The sequence below is a fragment of the Prionailurus viverrinus genome, chromosome A3 (genome assembly GCF_022837055.1).
Source record: "Prionailurus viverrinus isolate Anna chromosome A3, UM_Priviv_1.0, whole genome shotgun sequence".
NCBI classification, from domain to species: Eukaryota; Metazoa; Chordata; class Mammalia; order Carnivora; family Felidae; genus Prionailurus; species Prionailurus viverrinus.
Window position 1 is genome coordinate 26,766,132 of NC_062563.1, and position 22,028 is coordinate 26,788,159.

Consider the following 22,028-nt stretch of genomic DNA (forward strand, 5'->3'; position numbering starts at 1 on the left):
TGGGGGCCATATTAACTCCTGGCAGAGACTGCTCCTCCTCTTCTTCCCCACTGTATTGTGGGTAGTGGGGGTGTGCGTAAACGCGCTTGTTCTCTGGACGCCATCTTTACTATTGGCAGGAAGACCCGTTGCCAGGGTTACCTGAGGCCCTGATTTAATGAGTGGGATGGGTACCAGAGCTCCAATAGCAGTTCAACTACGAGAATAATTTGTAATTAAGTATATGATTATTTGCTTGACTATTTTATATCCTCTCTAATAGATTGTGATTCCTATGAGGGTAGGATCCGCTCTTTTATTAAACCTTGTACTACCTTATTCTCATTGGCAAAATAGGTAGGGATTATGATAATAGGCTTATGGTGAGGATCTAATGATATAATGTTATATGGTAGGTATTCAATAAACAATTGTCTTTTTACATTTATTTTATAATCCTTCAGGTAGATGGTAGGTGCCCAATACAATACACTACTTATTAAACGATGAAAAGCAGCGTATTTCATGGAGGAAGACATCTTTGAATATGGACTTCACCATGGCCTGGTTACCTCAGAGTGTGACTGGAGGTAAGTTACTCAATCTTGCTAAGCCTCAATTTCCAATATCTGGAAAGGGGACTCAAAAGAGTCATGGTGTTAAAATTGGGAAAGATCTGAAAGTTCATTTATTCCATGTATTGCTGTAAAGTGGATACAGTACCAGTGTTACCAGAGACTTTTTCAAAAAGTTGTTTAAACAAAAGAACCATGAGATCATGGACCTGAGCCAAAATCAAGAGTCCAATGCTCAACTGATCAAGCCACCCAAGTACCCCTTAGAATGGGGCATCTTATCTACGCTTTCCTTTGCCACCTTGCAGGGGAGGAGTGCATGAAGCCTTCCCAAAGCATTGGTGGCACAAAATTTATTTCCATGTTTTTTTTCTTTCGTTTTTTTATTTAACAGACTTTTTAAAGAATGTTTATTTATTTTGAGAGAGAGAGAGAGCAAGAGAGAGAAAGAGGGAGGGAGGGGGAGAAGCAGAGAAAGAGGGAGAAAGAGAATCCCAAGCAGGCTCTGTGCTGTCAGCATAGAGCCCCCAGTTCAGGGTTTGATCTCACAAACCATGAAAAATCGTGACCTGAGCCGAAATCAGTAGTTGGACACTTAACCCACTGAGTAACCCAGGCACCCCAGCAGACTTTGTTTTTTAACGTTTATTTACTTATTATTTATTTATTTATTTATTTATTTATTTATTTATTTAGAGAAAACATGAAAGGGAGAGGATCAGAGAGAGAGAGAGAGAAAGAGAGAATTCCCAAGCAGGCTCTGTGCTGTCACTGTGGAGCCTGACATGGGGCTCGAACCCATGAACTGTGAGATCATGATCTGAGCTGAAATCAAGAGTCGGACTCTTAACCGACTGAGCCACCCAGGTGCTCCCAGAGTTTATTTTTTAGAGCAGTTGTAAGTTTACAGAAAAATGAGTAGAAAACACAAAATTCTCATATACTCCCTCACCTGGCCTCCAGTTTCTCTATTATTAACATGTTGCCTTAGTATGCTACCTGTTACAATTGATGAGCCTATTATTATTTTTATTTTCATTACTTTAATTCTATAATTTGCATTATAATACACTCTGTGCTATGCATTGAGTTTTGACAGATAATGATATGTATCCACCATTAAAAGTATCATACAGAATGGTTTCACTACCCTAAAAATCCCCTATGTTCCTCTTTATTCATCCCTCCTTCTCTGCCAAACCCCTGGCAACCACTGATCTTTTTATTATCTCTGAAGTTTTGCATTTTCCAGAATGGCACAGTTGGACTTCATGGTGTGTAGCCTTTTCAGGTTGGCTTCTTTCACTTAGCTCTGTGCGTGTAGGGTTCTTCCGTGTCTTGATGGCTCGTTCCTTTGGATCACCGAACAATATTCCAATATATGGATATAGCACAGTTTGTTCATCTCTTCACCTGTAGAAAGGCATCCTAGTCACTTCCAAATTTTGACAATTGTAAATAAAGCTACTGCAAACATTAGCGTGTAGGTTCCTATGTGGTTCCACATGTTTTCAACATGCTTGAGTAAATGTCAAGGGACGCAATTACTGGGTTGTGTGGTAAGAACATGTGTAGTTTTGTAAGAGGCGACCAAATGTTTTCCAAAGTGACTGCACCATCTTGCATCCCCACCAGCAATGAATGAGAGTTCTTGCTGCTCCAAGTTCTTGCCAGCCTTTGGTATTGTCAGTGGTTGGATTTGGGCCATTCTAAGTAATGTGTGGTGATATCTCCTTGTTTCAATTTGTACTTCTCTGATGACATATGATATTGGACATCTTCTCGTCTTCTCAGGTGAACATCTTCTCAGCTGGCTTGTTTGCCACCTGCATATCTGTTATTTCTTTTTTAATGTTCATTTATTTTATTTTTGAGAGAGAGCGAGAGCACAAGCCAGGGAGGGGCAGAGAGAGAGAGGGAGACCCAGAATCCAAAACAGGCTGCAGGCTCTGAGCTGTCAGCACGGAGCTGGATGCGGGACTTGAACTCACAAACTGTGAGATCATGACTTGAGCTGAAGTCGGACACTTAACAGACTGAGCATGTCTTCTTTTGTGAGGTGTCTGTTCAGGTCTTTGACCATTTCTTAATTGGGTTGTTTGTTTTCTTATTGTTGGCCTTTAAGGATGCTTTGTATATTTTGGATACCGGTCTTTTATCAGATATGTGTTTTGCAAATATTTTCTCCCAGATTGGAGCTTGTCTTTTCATTTTCTTAACAGTGTCTTTCTCAGAGCAGAGTTTTTAAATTTAATGGAGTCCAGTGTATCAATATTTTCTTTCATGGGCTGTGCTTTGGTGTTGTATATGTCCCCATGTTTTAATCTGTCTTTCCTGTGACCAGATGGATAAATCACAGTATAGGGCAGTTAAACTGAAAGAGCAGGAGGGTAGTAATTGACCCCTGGTCTTGTCCATGTAGCAATAGGCTCCCTCCTATGGATCACTGAACAGCAATCCAATGCACCACAAATCATTAGTGCAAATTCCTACTGTAGGAGATGAGCTCCACTTTCAGATACCCAAAAACATATCCCAAACAAGATAGCAGGAGAGAAATTCAGTTACCGACTAGGTAAGTTGAAACACTGCTAGATGTGCTTTCCACTGCTTATACCCAGTTCCTCTGTGCTACTCGGGGGTACAGAAGCAATTCAGGATAGGGCTCCAGGGGACCCTGGCAGGTGCTGTGAAGTAAATCTTTCAGGGGATGCAATGATATAGAAAGGTGTCATTGGCCCCCCATCTCGCTGTCCACCTCCTCCTGTTGTTCCCCTTCCAACGAAAGCTAATGTCAGGCACTTTCAACTGAGACAACATGCAGGAAGGGCCCATTGATCCTTGTCCTCTCTACTTCCTTCCCACATCTCCCTCCCCTCTACTGAGAACTTCCCACGCAGGGAACCAGATACGTCTCAGCAACTACATCTCCAGACTCTGGTATTCCTACGATGGTGGATACCATCTTAACAACCACGATGGCTGCTTGGCCATGGGAAATGCCCCGGCTTCGGACAGCCCTGCAGCCCTAGGGGAGACCCAGACTAACCAGCTCAAGTATCACTGTGGCTTGGCAGGAAAGTCCGGGCTCCAGTCATGAAAAATCATTCCTATCATCTTGGCAAACTCAGCTCTTTGGAGACACAACCCATCCAGCATCCCAGTGCCAATGTGATTAGCAGAATAAGGCCCCTCCTCCCTGCCCAAGATGTCCCTGTCTTAATCCCTGGATCCTGTGAAGATGTTGCCTTACATGGCAAAAGGGGCTTTGCTTTGCAGATGTGATGAAAGATCTTGAAAGGGAAAAGTTAGTCTGGATTCTCCAGGTGGGCCCAATGTACTAACAGGTATCCCTACATGTGAAAGAGGGAGGCAGGAGCCGGTCAGGGAAGGAGATGTGACGACAAGCAGTTTGGAGTGACGAGTGGAAGAAAAGCACGAGTCAGGGAATGTGTCAGTTTCTCGAAGTCAGAAAAGACGAGGAAATGAATTCTCCCCTAGAGGCTCCAAAAGGCACGTAGCCCTGCCAAACCCATTTCAGACTCTGACCTCTGGAGCTGTGAGATAATGAATTTGTGTTTTAAGCCACCAAGTTTGTGGTCATTTGTTGCAGAAGCCATAGGAAACTAACATAGCCAGCGACTACTTGGGGGGCAGTTAGAAAAGCTGGAGCATCGGACCCCATTTCTCTTCAGACTGCTGGTCTTTGGAAGGGTCCCTGCCCCTTTCTGTCTTGTCATCTAGCAAAAAGGCAAATAGATATTCAGAAACTGGCAGAACAAGACAAGCTGTCAGGAAAGCCTTTAGCATTTGTATCTTTTATTTAAATATTTATTTCATGATTTTTAAAAGTTTCCCGTCCAAACCACAGCTGTAACCGGAATCCAGCTGTCCCAGGCACTAGAAGAAATATCAACTTGGGGTCTCCTGAGGATGGCAGACTGGAGATTGCTAGAGTCAAAAAGAGATTGTCCAGTTCAGCCCACCCACCTGACAGATGAGGCGCTGTGGCTGGGACGAGGGTGGGTGTCCGGGAGTGGGAAGGACAAGCAGGCACCAGGCAGATGGCGCTGGAACCACCTCTTGGGCGTCAGCTGGGTACTCGGCCCTGCCCGGGCTCCACCCATCATGGCTGTTGGTACTGGCTCTCCGTGGCCGTGTAGAAGTCATCCAGCACGCTCTGGATATATTCGAAGGTGGGCCGCTCCTCAGGGCGGTTCTTCCAGCAGCGTGTCATCATGTTGTAGAGTCCCTCGGGGCAGTTCTCGGGTCGAGGCATCCGGTATCCATGCTCCAGTGCCCGGATCACCTCAGGGTTTGACATCCCTGAGAAGGAGCCATGGAGTGAAAAAGGGAGGGACTGGGACAGGGAATCCTGGGGTGGCAGACACTGTTGCGTCCCCAGGAGCCATCACTTCTTACCTCTCCTGGGAGCTGAGCCCCTCCCACTGGGAAAGCCAGATACCCCTTCCCCAGCCTCCCCTGCAGGCAGGGCGGGGACATGGCGCCCAGTTTTGGCCAATGGGAGCTGAGGGGCATTCTCCCAGGAGACTGCAGGAAAGGTGTTCCTCCCTGATGAGAAAAGAAGCCTTGGAAGATACACCCCTCCGCTTTCCTTCAACACAGACACATGATCCTGCCAGGCTCCTCATCCTGGGGACTAAGAACTCGCCTACTGTTTCCACACTCTTAGTTATTTTGTTACTTCCAGCCTAATGCATCCTAATGGATTCAGGTCCCATAACCGATTGCCTGGTTTTTACTGGTGTACTCTCAAGAAAAAAACAGGCAGCCTGTCTCTATGTCACTCTGTGAGTGGGACCATTTCCTTGTTCAACTGATGTTTATGTGGGGTATCCTTAAAATTTTTGTTTAATGTTTTATTTATTTTTGACAGAGACAGAGCATGAGCGGGGGAGGGGCAGAGAGAGAGGGAGACACAGAATCCGAAGCAGGTTCTAGGCTCTTAGCTGTCAGCACAGAGCCCGATGCAAGGCTCAAACTGATACACCACGAGATCATGACCTGAGCCAAAGTCGGATGCTCAACCGACTGAGCCACCCAGGCGCCCCAATGTGGGGTATCCCTAAGAACAATCTTCCACATGTCTATGATCCCCGATTTTATATTACCAGTCTGGAGCACCAAACTCATACATCCAAGTGCTTCTTTGACCATCTTTACTTGGATATTACAAGTCACGTCAAATTTAACAGGGCTAAACCAGAACTCTTGAAGTTCTATCCCTAGACCATCGACCAACATCTACCCAGCTGCTCTACTAAAACCAAGAGGGTCGACCTTGGTTCTCCTCCCTCTCTCTCTCTGTCTCACCTTCCACATCAGCAAGTCACATTTTTCCTTCTTTTGAAATGTAGTATCAACCCACCAACTTGCGTCTGTCTCCACCACCTCTCCTTGTCCCCACTGCTGTGGCTGCTACCTTCTCCCCAGCCCCCAACCCACTCTCCATGCTGAATCAAAGCATCACTTAAAGATAGAAATCAGATGATGCTACTTCCCTGCTCCAGACTCTCCAATGGCTCCCGTACACTTAGACTAACATCCACAATCCACACCCTTCACCACGACTGTGGGCCCTACCTGATCTGGTCCCTGCCAACCTCATTGTTCACCATCTGCTCTCATTCCTTGTCTCCAGCTACCAGGCTTCCTTGCTTTTCTTCAGGCACACCTCCGGGCCTAAGAGCTAGCAAAGCAATGCCTTCTCCCTGGAATCTTTTCTCTAGATCCTCATTGAGCTGTCTTTCAAGTCACATATGACCTGCTCTGACAGATGCTGGGGAGCCCCATGTCACCCTCTCTCACAGGTGCCCCATGTCACTCCCTCACACACGTCCTGCTTCATATTCTCCTCAGCAGTGATCTCCACCTGTCCCTTTTGTATGTGTTCTGCCAGCCTAGGATGTGCTCCTTATGAGCAGAGACCTCGTCTCTCACTGTATCCTCAGTGCCCAACACATAGTAGGTATTTGATCAATAGTGATGAATGAACCAAGTATCTACATCTTTTATTTCTAATCTTTTCAAAAATGTCTTTTTAATTTATTTTCGAGAGAGTGCAAACGGGGGAGGGGCAGAGAGAGAGGACCAGAGGATCTGAAGCGGGCTCTGTGCTGACAGCAACAAGCCTGATGTGGAGTTTGAACTCACGAACCGTGAGATCATGACCTGAGCCGAAGTCAGAAGCTCAACCAACTGAGCCACCCAGGTGCCCCCTTTAATATTTTTTTAAAGACATTTAATTTTTTTTAATTTTAAAATTAAGTTTGTTTGTTTGTTTTTTTTTTTTTAATTTTTTTTCCCAACGTTTTTATTTATTCTTGGGACAGAGAGAGACAGAGCATGAACAGGGGAGGGGTAGAGAGAGAGGGAGACACAGAATCGGAAACAGGCTCCAGGCTCTGAGCCATCAGCCCAGAGCCCGACGCGGGGCTCGAACTCCCGGACTGCGAGATCGTGACCTGGCTGAAGTCGGATGCTTAACCGACTGCGCCACCCAGGCGCCCCAAGTTTTTTTTTTTTTTAAGAATCCCAAGCAGACTGCGCTCTCAGCACAGAGCCCAGTGCGGGGCTCTAACTCACACACCGCGGACCATGACCTAAACCAAAATCAAGAGTTGGATGCTTAACTGACTGAGTCACCCAGCTGCCCCTATTTCTAATCTTCATAACCACTTCTGCAAGGTTGATGTCATTGCCTATATTTTTAAAAAGTGAGAACACTGGGGTAGAAGAAGCGAAGTGAATTTCTCAAAGTGTAATCGTGGATGGGGCAAGAACATAAAGTCAGGGACCCTTTATATCTACCTTTCCCCTTCTTCCCAGCATTCTGGCTACAGATCCATAAGGACACATCCTGACCAAAAAGGAACAGAAAATGACATTATTTACTGAGTCTTGGGCAATCTACATGTTGGGTATATCTGTACCTACGTGGTCTATTCAGCATAGGGTGCTGCCCATAGACATTGGGGATACATTCATCCATTCAACAAATAGTTATTAAGTATCGACTATGTGCCAAGCACAGAGGTGAGCAGTGCAGATATATTAATGAGGAATATAGACGTGTTTTCTGGCTTCATAGAGCTCAGTGTCTGGTGGGGAAAATTTAAAAAATTTTTTTTTAATATTTATTTTTGAGAGAGAGACGGAGCATGAGCGGGGGAGGGACAGAGGGAGGGATACACAGAATCTGAAACAGGCTCCAGGCTCTGAGCTGTCAGCACAGAGCCCGACGCCAGTCTTGAACCCACGAACTGTGAGATCATGATGCTCAAAAATAAACATTAAAAAAAAAAAGTGGATGTGTATTTTTTAAAGTGTATTTGTTTTGAGAGAGAGAGAGAGTGAGCATGAGCAGGAGAGGGGCAAAGAGAGAGAATCCCAAGCAGGCTCTGCACTGCAGGGCTCGAACTCAAGAACCGTGGATCATAACCTGAGCCAAAATCAAGAGTCGGTTGCTTAACCAACTGAGCCACTCAGGTGCCCCTGGGTGTGTATTTTGGAGTCAAATGGCCAGAATCTTGTGACTGCTTGGATGTAGCAAGGCGTGAGAGAAAAGGAAGGACCAAGGAAGCCCCCAGATTTTCAGCCTAAGAAATTGGGTGGATGGTGGTACATTGAACTGAGATGGGGCAGGTGAGGGGAGGTTGGGGGCAAGGATCAAGATCTCTGCCTGAATGGACACACTGACAAGTGAAGGGACCCAGGCTGGGCCATGGAAGCAGGCGCAGCTGATGCCCCCTTCCCTACCTGGGTAAGGGATCCGGCCATAGGTGACGATCTCCATCAGCAGAATACCAAAGGACCAGACGTCTGATTTGATGGTAAAAGAGCCAAAGTTGATGGCCTCAGGAGCCGTCCACTTGATGGGGAACTTGGCCCCTGTGGGGTTGGACAGAGCAGAGTCAGCGAGAGTCTGGGAGCAGTCAGGGCTGGGTGTGTGCTAGGGAATAGGACAGGGGCACACCCTTCAGTCCCGCCTCCGCGGAAGCAAGGGGTATCTATCCTCAGGACAGATATCTAGAGTGGAGAGGAACAGGCAGAGGGGTGTGGGGTGTGGCGGGGGAGCTGACACTCTGGGCCCCCTCGTTGATTCAGCTGATACTCCAGTGAACCACAGCTCCTGAAGAGTGGGGTCCTCAAGGCCTCGTATAAATGGAATCATACAATATGCCATCCTGGTGTCTGGCTTCTTTCACTTAACATGATGTTTTGAAAGTGTATCCACGGTTAGCATGTATCAGTACTTCGTTCCTTTTTTGTGGCTGAACAATATTCTGTTGTTGCTTCCACTTTCTGGCTGTTATGAATAATGTTGCTATTCATACGCAAGTTTGCCTGTTTCTGAATTTTATATAAATGGAGCCATCCTGCAATGACTTTTGCATGTAGCACTGGTTTGGAATTTTCCATTGCTGCATAACATTATATTACATGAATGTACCACAACTTATATATCCATTCTACTACTTATGGACATTTGGATTTTTCCCAGTTTCCATCTATTACCCACAAAGTTGCCCTCCCCTTAAATCCAACATGCACTTGGCTAGCGCAACCTAAAATTGATCAGAGCCACTGGGTGAGACTACAGGCCTGGAGACTCTATCCAGAAGGACTCCATCAAGCTTAATGACAAGAGCTGGTGCCAGGACAGACACATGTCTCAACTCTCAGCACTCACAGCCCACCCAAGTGGCCCCACGGTCCCTGGGCGGCGCTCCCTACCTTCCCGGGCCGTGTATTCATTGTCCTCAATGACACGCGCCAGGCCAAAGTCGGCAATCTTGCACACTAGGGACGCAGAGACCAGGATGTTGGCGGCTCGGAGATCTCGGTGAATGTAGTTCCTCTTCTCGATGAAGGCCATGCCTTCTGCAATCTCCACCCAAAACAGAGACACCTTCATCCTCACAAGTGGCCCAGCCCAAGGTGGGTCCCACCCCAAAACACAAGAGGAGCATGCAAGTTTGAGAAAACGGGGAAGTGTGCGCACGCAGCTCCCCCTTTCTCATGGAAGGGTCCTGAGCTCAGGTTGGCATTTCTCTACCTTCATGTCCAGGCTGGGGGGAATCTCAGGGCCTGGTTCTCTTTGGGGGTTTTTCTCTAGGGTTCCCAAACTCCCAGAGACTACTTTGAGGAAAAAGCAATGGCATTACTTTCCCAGGAGCCTCCCCCGCCCACACACACACCAGGATACTGTGAGGTACTTTCATCCCCAGCCCTCTTTCTGGGGACAACCTAGGCTAATGTCATACTCTGCTGTATATCTCTTGTACCTTCTTCATTCTCAAGCTTGGGTGGGGAAAATTCATTTATTCATTCAACAAAAATCTACTGAGTGTCTCCCGGGTGCCAGGCCTATTACTTGAGCGGGTGCTGAGGCAGGCAATGCCCCTGCAGGTGGCGGTAAGTGCCATAAAGGATAAAGCAGAAGCAGGACATGAAGTGTAGAGGGCTGTTTTGGATTGGGTGGTCAGGGAAGGCTGCTTTGAGGAGGTGAATTTTTGGCAAAGATCCAAGTGGTGGTACTAAGTGTGTGAAATAAGAGTATTCCTGGCAGCAAGAACATCATATGCAAAGGCCCAGAGGTAGGAATGAGTTTGGGTGTTCATGGAGCAGAAGTTGCCACATGGAGTTGAAGTTGAAAGGGAGGCGGCTGATTGTGAAGAACCTTCTAGGTTTGAAGAGGGGTTGGACTGTCTTCTGAGTGCAATGGGAGGATGGTAGAAAGACTGGAACAGGAGTATGACATGGCCTGATACATATTTTAATGCCATTATGGCTGCTGAATGAACAATAGACTATATGGAAGATTTTTTTTAAGTTAAAAAAATATTTTTTAAGTAATCTCTACATGGGGCTTGAACTCATGACACCGAGATCAAGAGTTGCATGCGTTTCCAACTGAGCCAGCCAGGTGCCCCTGTATGGAGGATTCTTATTCACAATGAATGGGTCCCTGGAAGCCTCTGACAGAAAGATGTGGGATTTTTTTCCTCAGAGACATTTTTCACTTACAAGGGTTTGTGCGTTTAACTCTCATAAAGAGGTTTATAATGAGCTCCCAGACACCCAGAAAACAGTACTCACAGTTTACAAATTGGGCTTTGAGCTCCTTGGGCCAGGTCTCATTATAATACGTTTATATGTTTTATAGAGGGGGGACACTTTCCAGATCATACAACCAGGAAAATTTTGAATGCCAGATTCAAACCAGTCTGTGGATTTCCAATACCTGTGCCCCACGTTGCCTCTAATTACTGCAGAACTGGAGGATTGTTTTGGAGGATTGCAGCTGGGTGCAATCTGGTGAGATTTGGGGGGTGGGATAGGGGAGCATGGCAAGACAGACCAAACCAAAACACAAGCCTACTCAAGGTCAGAGGCAAGTGGGGGGGTACACTTTTGGGAAGTGGCCAGCAGGGGGCACCCATGGCTACTGGAACTGAGGTGTGAGGCTTCAAGCTTTCCAGCAAAAACTTGAGACTGTGCTTTTGTTGGGAATCGCAGGCTAGGGGTGAGATGAGACAAGGTCTTGCCGGGGCGGGGGGAGGGGGGACATTTATCAGGAGTCCTTAGACGACAGAAGAGTTAACAAGGGTTATTATGTTAATGGAAAACATTGTCGTTTATTCATTTATCAGAAGATGATACTTGAGCTGAAATCGCATTTACTCTGTGCTTTGGGGGAGGCACGATTGCTATCAGCCATATTTCCCAGGCAAGAAAGGTTAATCCTCGAGAAATAAGTAACTGGTCCAAGTGGAGACCAGGATTGGAACCCCAAAAGCCCAGCTCAGCATCTGTGCACTAATCCATTACTCTACCTGGATTTGTGGCCTTAGATTTGAAAGAACAGGCACTCATGCTACCAGTTACCATTTTTTAGTGCCCACAGGCAGACATTCACGTTATTGATTTTCACATATGCTCAGTGGGGCAGGTGGGATTCACCCAATTTGGGAGATAGTAGAGGTTAATGCCTCAGTGACTCCGGAGTTGGACCAGCTCAGCCTGAGCCCCACAGCTCTGTGATCTCAAGCAAGCTACTTCACTCCTCTGTGCCTGCCTTTTCTTCTCTGTAAAAGGAAGGCAACAATAGAACCTGCTTCTGAGGGGTCATGTGAGGATTGATCCTCCATGCCTGCATCAAGGGTTTACAACAGTGTCTGGCACGTAAGTATCCACTTTAACAGCGGCTATTCATGCTCCCTGTTGAGGAAAGTGGCATTCAGAGAGGTTAAGCAACTTGCTCAAAGCTACACAGGCAGAACTGGGATCAATACCAAAACTCTGTGTGACTCCTCTGCCCATGTACCTACACGGCGTTGCTTCTCAAGGGTTTGTCACCTGAATGAGTAACGAAGAGGTTCCCTGGGCTCAGGGGTGGTCTAAGAACTAGGAGTCGCTGAGAGGGTGAGATTTCATAAGCACCAAGCAGCCTGCCTTGATGTTAAGCATTAAAACTTGGGTTTACTTCTTGGGGCGCCTGGGTGGCACAGTCGGTTAAGCGTCCGACTTCAGCCAGGTCACAATCTCGCGGTCCGTGAGTTCGAGCCCCGCGTCGGGCTCTGGGCTGATGGCTCGGAGCCTGGAGCCTGTTTCCGATTCTGTGTCTCCCTCTCTCTCTGCCCCTCCCCCGTTCATGCTCTGTCTCTCTCTGTCCCAAAAATAAATAAAAACGTGGAAAAAAAAATTAAAAAAAAAAATTAAAAAAAAAAAAAACTTGGGTTTACTTCTGAGAGTTATCGGGGAGCCCACAGAATTAGGGCTGGAAGGGTCTGTAGGGCTGTTCCAGCTCCGGGCTCTTCAAACCGACTCCTACTGATACCTCAAGGTCGTCTTGTGGGTGACGGGACAAAGCAAAGGGCACCCTCTTCAATCAGAGCCGCTCTGTTTTAAAATATTTGGCTCCTGGGACACCTGGGTGGCTCAGTCGGTTGAGCATCTGACTTTGCCTCAGGTCGTGAGTTTGAGCCTCACATCAGGCTCTGTGCTGACAGCTCAGAGCCTGGAGCCTGCTTCAGATTCTGTGTCTCCCTCTCTCTCTGCCCCACCCCCATTCATGCTCTGTCTCTTTCTCTCTCTCTCTCTCTCTCTCAAAAATAAATAAAAACGTTTTTAAAAAATTAAACAAAATATTCAGCTGCTATATAAGATTTCATTTGATCAACAGAATTATGGCTTAAAAAAGGACTTTTGAACTTGAAAAGTACAGATGTGGTCTAATTCCCTCATTTGACAAATGAAGACACTCAGGTTCATGGTAGATCTGAGGCCCAGACGGCCAGTTGGTGACAGGGCTGGGGCATCTTCTACTGCACAATCTGCCTCTCTAGGACTGGAGGTGAAGACCAGGTCCCCAGGTTGCCTCCTTCCTATCCCCAGACCCTCTGCCCTGGACATACAAGGGCCAGGAACCTCTTTCGCTCCCTTGGTTTCTGTTTTCCCATCTGTGACACAGGGAGAGTGGCTTCTGCCCAGCCTGACTCTCCCCCGGCAAGATTACTTGCCAGTCTGATGGTTATAATTTAGTTACAGGCCAGACTATTGTTTGCCTAGGGACAGGGACCATTACAGTGAAAATAAATATCAGGCCTTGATTTCCATGTGCCTCTGGCATTCCAGGCTCCAAAACTTAAAGCCTTGTTTTGGGATGCCTGGGTAGCTCAGTCGGTTAAGTGTCTGACTTCGGCTCAGGTCACAGTCTCGATGTTCGTGAGTTTAAGCCCTGCATCGAGCTCTGTGCTGACAGCTCAGAGCCTGAATCCTGCCTCAGATTCTGTGTCTCCCTCTCTCTCTGCCCCTCCCCAACTCATGCTCTGTCTGTCTGACTCTCTCTCTCTCAAAAATAAACATTAGAAAAAAATTTAAGGCCTTTTTTTTTTTTATACCTCTGGACATCCCCTCCCCCACCATTGGGATTTTCATACTCAAATGAGTTCTGCCTTAAAGATCTCCAGAAGACACAGCCCTAGGCCCTAGGCGCGTCTCACTTAACACCCTCCAGGCTGCAAACCACACCCCCTTTATCTTTGCCAGTCCCAGGTTCCAACTGACCAGGCCCAGCTCTTTTGTTTTTCCCCCATGGGCTTTGGCACAGGCTGTTTCTTCTATCTAGAATACCCTTCTCTCTCCATTTCAGCTGCCTAATTTCCACTCACCCTTAAGGATTCAGCCTAGAAGCCTCTTCCTCTGGGAAGACCTCTTGGGTTGCTCCTGGACCATGATAAATGCTCTAGCCATGTACTCCCACAGCATCCCTTTCCTCCCGGTTTCCCACAGAGAGGAGAGGATGACAGAGGACAGAAGTGAAAAGCACTCAGGCCGCGGGTAAGAAGAGCTGCAAAGAGTAAAGGGAAGATGAGAAAGAAATTGGGATTTTAAGAGTGCTTCTGTGGTTTGTGCACATTATTTGTTTTGCTGGATACTGCTTTCTTTTGACGCTGAGCCAGGATCACTTGGGTAATGGCTCTTTCAGAGATTCAGTTGTTTAATGTCCATAAACTCTGGAAGGAGAGAAATACTCTCCATTTCATTCACTGCCATATCCCCCCAAATCAACACAGTGATTTAGGCAAACTACTTAACCTCACTGGGCCTCAGTTTCCTCTCTCTGCCTTAATTTCCTATTCTGTAAAATGGGGTAACAATTACCTATCTGTGGCCAGACTGCTACACTGGTGGCCCCCAATGGACTGTGTCTCTTGGGACTCATGCCCTTGTGCAGTCCCCTCCCACACTGACTCTGGACTGGGCTGCGGGCCATACTTTGGCCAATGAAACAGTAGCAAGCATGATAGGAGGTGAGGATTCACAAGGCCTTGCACATAGAGCTAGACCTGTTGGAATACTCCCTCTTGGAACCGAGCCACCATGCTGTAAAGAGGCTCTGACTGGACTATCAAGTGACAAAGGTCCACAGGAGAGAGACCCCGGAGGATGAGCCGCCATGTTGGCCATTCTAGCCCCAGGCAAGTTCTCAGCAGAATGCATCCACATGAGTGACCTCAGTTTCACCATGTGGAACAGAAGAACCACCCAGCCAACCCCAGTCAACCCACAGAATCACAAGAAATAATACATTGCTGTTAATTCAAGCTACTAAGCTTTGGAGTAGTCTGTTCCATAAGAACAGATCATAAAAATCCCACTCTCTAAGGTTCATGTGAGGACTGGATGAACCAGTACCTACAAGACACATAAAAAGTATACAGTTGGGGCGCCTGGGTGGCTCAGTCGGTTGAGCATCTGACTTCAGCTCAGGTCACGATCTCAGTTTGTGGTTTCGAGCCCCCATCAGGCTCTGTGCTGACCGCTTGCGCAGAGCCTGGAGCCTGCTTCAGATTCTGTGTCTCCTTCTCTCTCTGCCCCTCCCCCGCTCACGCTTTGTCTCACTCTGTTTCTCAAAAATAAATAAATGTAAAAAAACCCTTTTTGTTTAAGCATACAGTTGACCCTTGAACAACACAGGGGTCAGGGGCACCAACCCCCACACAGTCAGAAATCCACATATAACTTCTGACTCCCCCCAAAACCTAACTACTAATAGCCTACTATTGACGGGAAGCCTTACCGATAACATAAACAATTGGTTAATACGTGTTTTGTATGTTATGTGTATTATATCCTGTGTTCTTACAATAAAACAAGCCTGAGAAGAGAAATGGTATTAAGGAAATCATAAGAAAGAGAACGTACATTTACGGTACTGTACTCTATAAAAAAGAATCCGCGGGGTGCCTGGGTGGCTCAGTCGGTTAAGCATCCGGCTCTTAGTTTCGGCTCAGGTCATGATCTCGGGGTTGGTGAGCTCAAGCCCCGTGTCAGGCTCTGGGCTGACAGCTCAGAGCCTGGAGGCTGCTTTCGGATTCTGTGTCTCCTTCTCTCTCTACCCCTCCCCCACTCGTGCTCTGTCTCTCTCTATCAAAAATAAATAAATGTAAAGAAAAAGTTAAAAAAAAAAAAAAAGAACCCACTTATAAGTGGACCTGCCACAGTTCACTTGTGCTGTTGGAGGGTCAGCTGGACTGTTGTTCTGAGCGCTCAGTACATGTTAGCTATGATTGCGTGCTATTATTACAGCACGTGTCCAATGAAAACGTGTTACATAAATCATTGAATTCCTGTCCCCTCCCCCACTTCCCCATCAGACTCTCACCTGCGCTGAGAAGTCGATGAGCTTTGGCAATGGCTGCTTGCTGCCCTCTGCGCTTTTCAGGAAGTCCAGCAGGCTTCCTGTGGGGGGGCAGGGGGGAAGCCACAGGACTGTGGTCACTGTTTTGGTGAATGGTTAAAGTTGTTCGTTGTGATAGACTTCAATAAAAACATTTACTTGCCACTCCTTGTGTTTGAGACATACAGTTGGAGTGTTTTTAAAGATGACTTTGTGATTCCTAGACCGGGGGGGCAATCACTATTTCTTTTGACGGAGAGAGAGCTTTCTGATGATCCTGGTGGACCGGGGCCATGGCTTTAGGGCGCCGGCATAACTGTGTATTTAGAAAATGAAAAGCATTTTCAGGTTTCCAGATTGCACTAAATGAGGTTGCGTGACGTGCTGCTGTTTATCGAAAAATGGGCAGGGATTGAAAATGGTTGTGGAGCGGTGGCCTAAAAAAACTCCCTGAGAAATCACGGGTCGGCCGGGTGCGGGCAGCTCGGAACGAGTGCTTGGCCAACTCTTTTCCAGAGCATGGTCCACACAGGAGGGATGGCTGGTGAGGCAGGGAGCCGCCCCCAGCCTCGAAGGCTTAAGCCTCTTCTAGCATTACCCAGCGGGGCTCTGGCCATACTGTCCTCTCCTGTAGCTCCGTGAGCTCCCCGTCCTCTGGCATCCCCTTACCATGATTTTACCCCATGAACCAGGAGGGCTGGGCCACTCACTGCCAATGGAGGCCCAAGTACTCAAGTTCGAGAAGAGCTCCTGGCCAGACCAGGGGCATCTTGAGGGCAAGAGCCATGTCAGAGTCACCTCTGAGTCCGTCATCGACTAGTATGAGCCACGGCCTGCATCCCCAGCCCCCGGAGGGCAGCACCTTTGGCCATGAACTCTGTGATGATGTAGATGGGCTCCTTGGTGACCACTGCATACAGTTTCACCAGCTTATCATGCCGCAGAGTCTTCATCAGGTTGGCCTCTGCCAGGAAGGCATCCACGGACATGCTCCCTGGCTTCATCATCTTCACGGCCACCTTGGTGTGCTTGTTGTAGGTGGCTGGAGCAGGAGAGGGAACAGGAAAGGTGGTCAGAACCCACTGCTCTTTCCCCACAGCTCTGGGAGGCCCTGCTGCAGGCCTGCCTCCTCCAGAAAGCCTTCCCTGCTTATCTAAGTCCTCAGAAAGGGAAAGGCTTTGGCCTCAGAAAGATGCAGCTGGAGGGCCAGTTCACCACTTCCTGGTCGTGAGCCCTTGGGTAAGTGACTTGACCTCTCTGAGCTGTGGTTTCCTCATGTGCCAAGTGGAAAGGACCAGTACTGCCTTTGAAGGGCTGTTGTCAGGATTCAAGAATCGCCTCAAAACAACGCTCAGTTATTACTTGCACACGCATGGGCACACACTCACACACATCACTTTTGCTTTGACACATAATCATACATACACACTATCTTTGCTTAAAATGTTTTAATCTTAACACTGCTCTCAAAATAAACACCAGCCATATCACGGTCCACAAGGCCCTGCATGATTTGGCCTTGCCCGCTTTGCCCACCTCCTCATCCACCAAACTCCCCCTTCCTTTTTGTGCACCAATCAGCCTGCCTAATCAGTCTCTCAAGCACCCAACTCCCCCTCCCACCACAGGGACCCAACCCACCACACCCCTGCTTCATCTTGTTGATCTTGTAAATCTCATAATTACTTGTGTTTCCATTTTTGCCTTGGCTGCCAGGAAGCTCGAATCCAGATCTGAGGTCTTCCTGTGGTGAGAGTCTAAGGCCTTACATAATATTTTTGGTTTTCTAACCTTATCACCCAGATCCATTTTACACTCTTCTCTATACTTTCTCTGCCACATTCTCTTATTCAATACCTGGCACACAACAGGGTCTTAGTAAATGTATTTGAAATACATGAAATTTAAACTTATTTTTTCTGGCGGAATTGTTTGCATCTCTGTAAGTCACCTTCGCTCCCATTTGGAACATGGTGGAGTGCACCGGGCACTGGCCAGGCATCTACCCCACATCCTGCAGAGAAGGCACTGCTGTTCTCAAGTTATTAGGGGCCGGACAGCCTGCCTTTTGGGTGCCCCACGATGCCTTCGCATGGCGCTGGGCACATGACGAACGCTCAGGGCAGCTTGTTCATCAGTTGACAACATTGAACTTACCTGAAAATCTCCAAACTACATTTCCCCACTTTTTCATCATCCTAGGAGGCCTCTGGTTATCTCCACCCCAGACTGGTGGACTGTTCCAGCTCCACACAAGGAAGCAGATTCCTCGTCCAGGACTCCTCCTTCCCAGAAGGAAGATCTGGACCCCAACAAGCCTGGCCTCCAAGGCAAATCAGTGTTTGCATAGCAGGACAATGTGGTTGCTATCAAAGGAATTGCTCCTTTATGGTTATTATTCCAATCTCCCCTTACACCCGGTGGCATCCCCACTTTGCCTCAGTCCGTTCCTGGAAGCAAAGACCTCCTTGTCTTTCTGCCCTCCCTCCACCCTCTGGCCCTGGATCCTTACCCATCCAGACTTCCCCAAACTGCCCGGCTCCAAGTTTCTTCTCTAGCTTGAGTAATTCCCGTGGGATCTCCCAGGCATCTTTCTCCCATGGCTTCTGGGGCTTGGAGGACACGCAGGGCACTATCAGCTTCTGGCAGAGTCCATCACTCCCCTCTGGAACAGAGCCCTTGGTTAGTGGAGGGCAGCCAGCTAGAGGCTTCCGCTTGGAGGCCTCCCTGCCTTGTCCTCTGCCTGTGGCTGCTACCATCGGGGACATTCCCAAGATGCCACCTTGACCCTCCTGCTCAACAAGCCTGAGACTTCAGGAGAATCAAAGCAACTATTTGTCAGGGCGCCTGGGTGGCTCTGTCGGTTAGGCGTCCGACTTCGGCTCAGGTCATCATCTCGTGGTTTATAAGTTGGAGCCGCAGGTCGGGCTCTGTGCTGACAGCTCGGAGCCTGGAGCCTGCTTCGGATTCGGTGTCTTCCTCTCTCTCTCTGCCCCTTCCCCACTCACACTCTGTCTCTCTCTCTCTGTCTCTGTCTCTCTCTCAAAACTAAACATTAAAAAAAACCCTCACAGCAACTATTTGTCTGGGGAGGGTCAGGAAGAGCTCGGCAGGCCTTAGAGGCTACAGGGCACCCTTCACTAGGATTCTTGAGAGACGAGTCCACGCTGGTTGGGACGCAGCCCTGGGCAGGACTCACTCTTGTAGTGAGCCACCAGCTCCTGCAGGGTGTTGAAGGTGCTCCGTGGGGAGATGTAGAAGCCCCCGCTGTCCAGGGTCCGGATCTTGTAATGTTTCACCGTGTCCCCGTGCTGGGGGTCGTAGTCTCGCACTGACAAAGAGTAGCTTCCTGCATTGGCCAGAGAGAAATCCTTCAGGAGTGGGGTCTCAGCCTTGCCACCTCGTGTTAGCACTCTGACACCCCCTCCCGACACCCCTGTAAGGCCACTGCTGACACTGTGTGGGCACCTGGGCAGTGGGAGTCAAGAGTGGGCTGTGGAGTCAGGCCGTCTGGGTTCTTGTCCAGCCTCCTCCATGTCCAGCGGACAGACTCTGAACAAGTGCTATGTCACTGCCGTGTGCCTCGGCTTCCTCATCTGTGAGATGGGATTGGTCACCATGACTCCCCCTACTTTATCACATTGCCTGAGGATTAAAAGATGTAATGCTGGGGCGCCTGGGTGGCTCAGTCGGTTAAGCGTCCGACTTCAGCTCAGGTCATGATCTCACGGTTCGTGGGTTCAGGCCCCGTGTCGGGTGTTGTGCTGACAGCTCAGAGCCTGGAGCCTGCTTCGGAGTCTGTGTCTCCCTCTCTCTCTCTGCCCCTCCCCCGCTTGTTCTCTCTCTCTGTCTCTCTCTCTCTCTCTCTCTCATAAATAAATAAATAAATAAATAAATAACAGAAGTAATGCAATGTAGCACCCGAGATGTGAACACTCAGTAAATGTTGGCTCTCACTTCTCTATCTATCTATCATCTATATCTATCTATCATCTATCACAAAAGCCAAGACACCACATCGGATTGGTAAATACGTTACTCAGAAACAAACAAAAAATTAGCAACAACAAAATGCAGTCTGGTTATTGAAATGTAAACATGAAATGTTGTGGTAGGCTGAACAGCAGCCCCCCAAGATGTCCCTGTCCTAATGACTGGAACCTATGACTTTCTTAGCTTATGTAGTAAAGGGGCTTGGAGGATGTGGTTCCATTAGGATCTGGAGATGGGACATTATTTTGGATTGTCCAGGTGGGCCCGATGGAAGCACGAGGGTCCTTATAAGAGGAGGTGGGAAGGTTGAAGTCAATGCTATGACATGCGAAGATGGAAACACAAAGTTGGAGAGAAGTGAGAAAGGGGCCATGAGCCAAGGAATGCCGGTGGCCTCTAGAAGCTGACGGCGGCAAGGAATCAGATTATTTCCTGAGGTCTCTAGAAGGAACCAGCCCTGCGGACACCGGGACCTGAGGCCAGCGAGACTGATTTCAGACTTCTGAGCTCTAGAACTGTAAGATAATAAATTTATCTTGTTTTGAGCCACAGAGTTCGTGGTAATTTGTGACCGCAAGAATAGAACCTAATGTGCATGACATCGCATAGACCAGAAACACCCAAGTCTTTCAGTCCATGACCATACTTCTGCCATTTGCAAGCTGTGTGTCCTTGGGCACGCTATTAGCCTCTCTGTCTCTCAGTTTGCTCCATCACAATGGAGCTCCATTGCTCCACTGTGTCTCAGGATCTTGCAGGGGTTTAAATTGTTGCATGAGTAACAAGTGACCATATATGCCAGCCACTGTCCTAAGAACTTTGTCCAAATAAACTATGAATAAATATGAATAATAGCCTCTACAATGAATTGTAATTATATGAATATAATGAATTACATAACTTATTATAATGAATGAATAACCCCACATGGTACAGGTTTTATAGCACCATCATTTTACAGGCAAGGAGACTGAGGTCCAGGCAGGTGCATTAACTCACAGCCATGCAGCTGGTAAGCCGCAGAGCCAGGATTCAAACCCAGGCCGCTGGCTCCCCACCCCACTCATTGCCACTCTGCCCAGCCAAGGTGAGGCTGGCTTGGCTGATGCTAGATGGGGTGGGGCAGAATCCAAGAAACAGCAGGCTGGGATTCAGGGCACTCGTGCTGCCACTTTTATTAAATTGGCTAAATGGGTGGTCCCTACGGCCCTACCTCTGGAGAGCTGTGAGAGGGAACCAGGCTCACCCTTCTGCCCTGCAGGTCTGGGTTGTTTCTTTGGCTTCTCAGCCTCTATCTACAGAATGGACCAGCTCAACCAATCCCCCAGCTGCCCTGGGAGCAGTTGGAGAGGAGAAGCTGGGGGTTGTATACAGCTTTGCCTTTTTGTCCTATTTCTCTTGTCCCTGGGCTTGAAGGGGGCTTGTTGGGTAGGAGAAAATTAAGCCTAAATATTCACTGGTCTGAAACACTGATTGTGAGTGGCGTTATCCTGCCATGTTCAGGCTTGGCCAATTCAGACATCCAGCCGTAGACTAGAGGACCACACAGACGCCTTTGTTGGATGTCCCCAAAACTGCTTAGGGTACCGTGGGGTCACACTTTGTACAATTTACTTGGCTAATCTGAACCAAGCAGCTTCGAGTCTAAACATATTAGTAAACACGCTTCCATGTATGAAACCTGACATCACGAGACTCCTTATTTCTATTCCTTCCTTTGGGAAAGTTAGCCTCAACTGATGCCAGTTTGAGTGATGTGATGTTTTTGGGTACTGTTCTAGCTTCCCGTGCAACGGCCCTGCAGAAAACCAACCTCACCGCCCAGGAACTTCAGGAAGCAGGTCGCCAACATCAAAACTTCCAAAAAACATCAAAAGAGACAGTTGAAGCAGTCTCAGAGGAGCCTGGCCTGGGGCTCTTCCTGCGGGCGGGTCTACCCCTTCCTTATGGAAGGAGGCGCAATCAGCTTTGTGGACAAGATATACTGCGATGGGTATTTTAAGTAATACAAGCTGGTAAAGATCAAGCTTCACTAGAATATTTTTGTTAAGGGTCCACAAGCACTGGGGCTTACTTCTAGGGACCCAACCAGGAACTACAGAAGCTAAGAAGACCCAAACCAGGCTCGAGCAAAGGGCAGGAGAAAATTTGGCAGTCTGGTGGGCTGGGTGAGTTACTCAGCCAGAGGGAATTGCATTTGCAGAGGGAGCTTGGCGGCCAGTCATGCCTGGGGTACCCCTGCAGGGCGGGCAGGGTGGGGAGGGCTGTGTTAC

At 48.0% G+C, this 22,028-nt stretch overlaps 1 protein-coding gene and 1 long non-coding RNA gene across 3 annotated transcripts in view; one reads left to right on the forward strand and one right to left on the reverse strand.

Moving 5' to 3' along the window:
• The first annotated feature begins 124 nt into the window (after window positions 1–124).
• On the forward strand, window positions 125–21,987 carry LOC125161727 (uncharacterized). The gene is made up of 3 exons (XR_007150735.1): window positions 125–211; window positions 444–569; window positions 21,537–21,987. It is a non-coding gene; the product is annotated as an uncharacterized LOC125161727 (long non-coding RNA).
• HCK (HCK proto-oncogene, Src family tyrosine kinase) overlaps window positions 4,357–22,028 on the reverse strand; it is a 42,970-nt gene continuing 25,298 nt past the window's right edge. For both annotated transcript variants that reach the window (XM_047851691.1, XM_047851692.1), the window contains 7 exons: window positions 18,962–19,111; window positions 18,275–18,427; window positions 16,625–16,804; window positions 15,748–15,824; window positions 9,312–9,465; window positions 8,334–8,465; window positions 4,357–4,880 (listed from right to left, as the gene is read on the reverse strand). In XM_047851691.1, coding sequence (XP_047707647.1) covers window positions 4,681–4,880; window positions 8,334–8,465; window positions 9,312–9,465; window positions 15,748–15,824; window positions 16,625–16,804; window positions 18,275–18,427; window positions 18,962–19,111 — 1,046 coding nt within the window. In that variant the 3' untranslated portion in view covers window positions 4,357–4,680. The remainder of the gene's footprint in view (window positions 4,881–8,333; window positions 8,466–9,311; window positions 9,466–15,747; window positions 15,825–16,624; window positions 16,805–18,274; window positions 18,428–18,961; window positions 19,112–22,028) is intronic.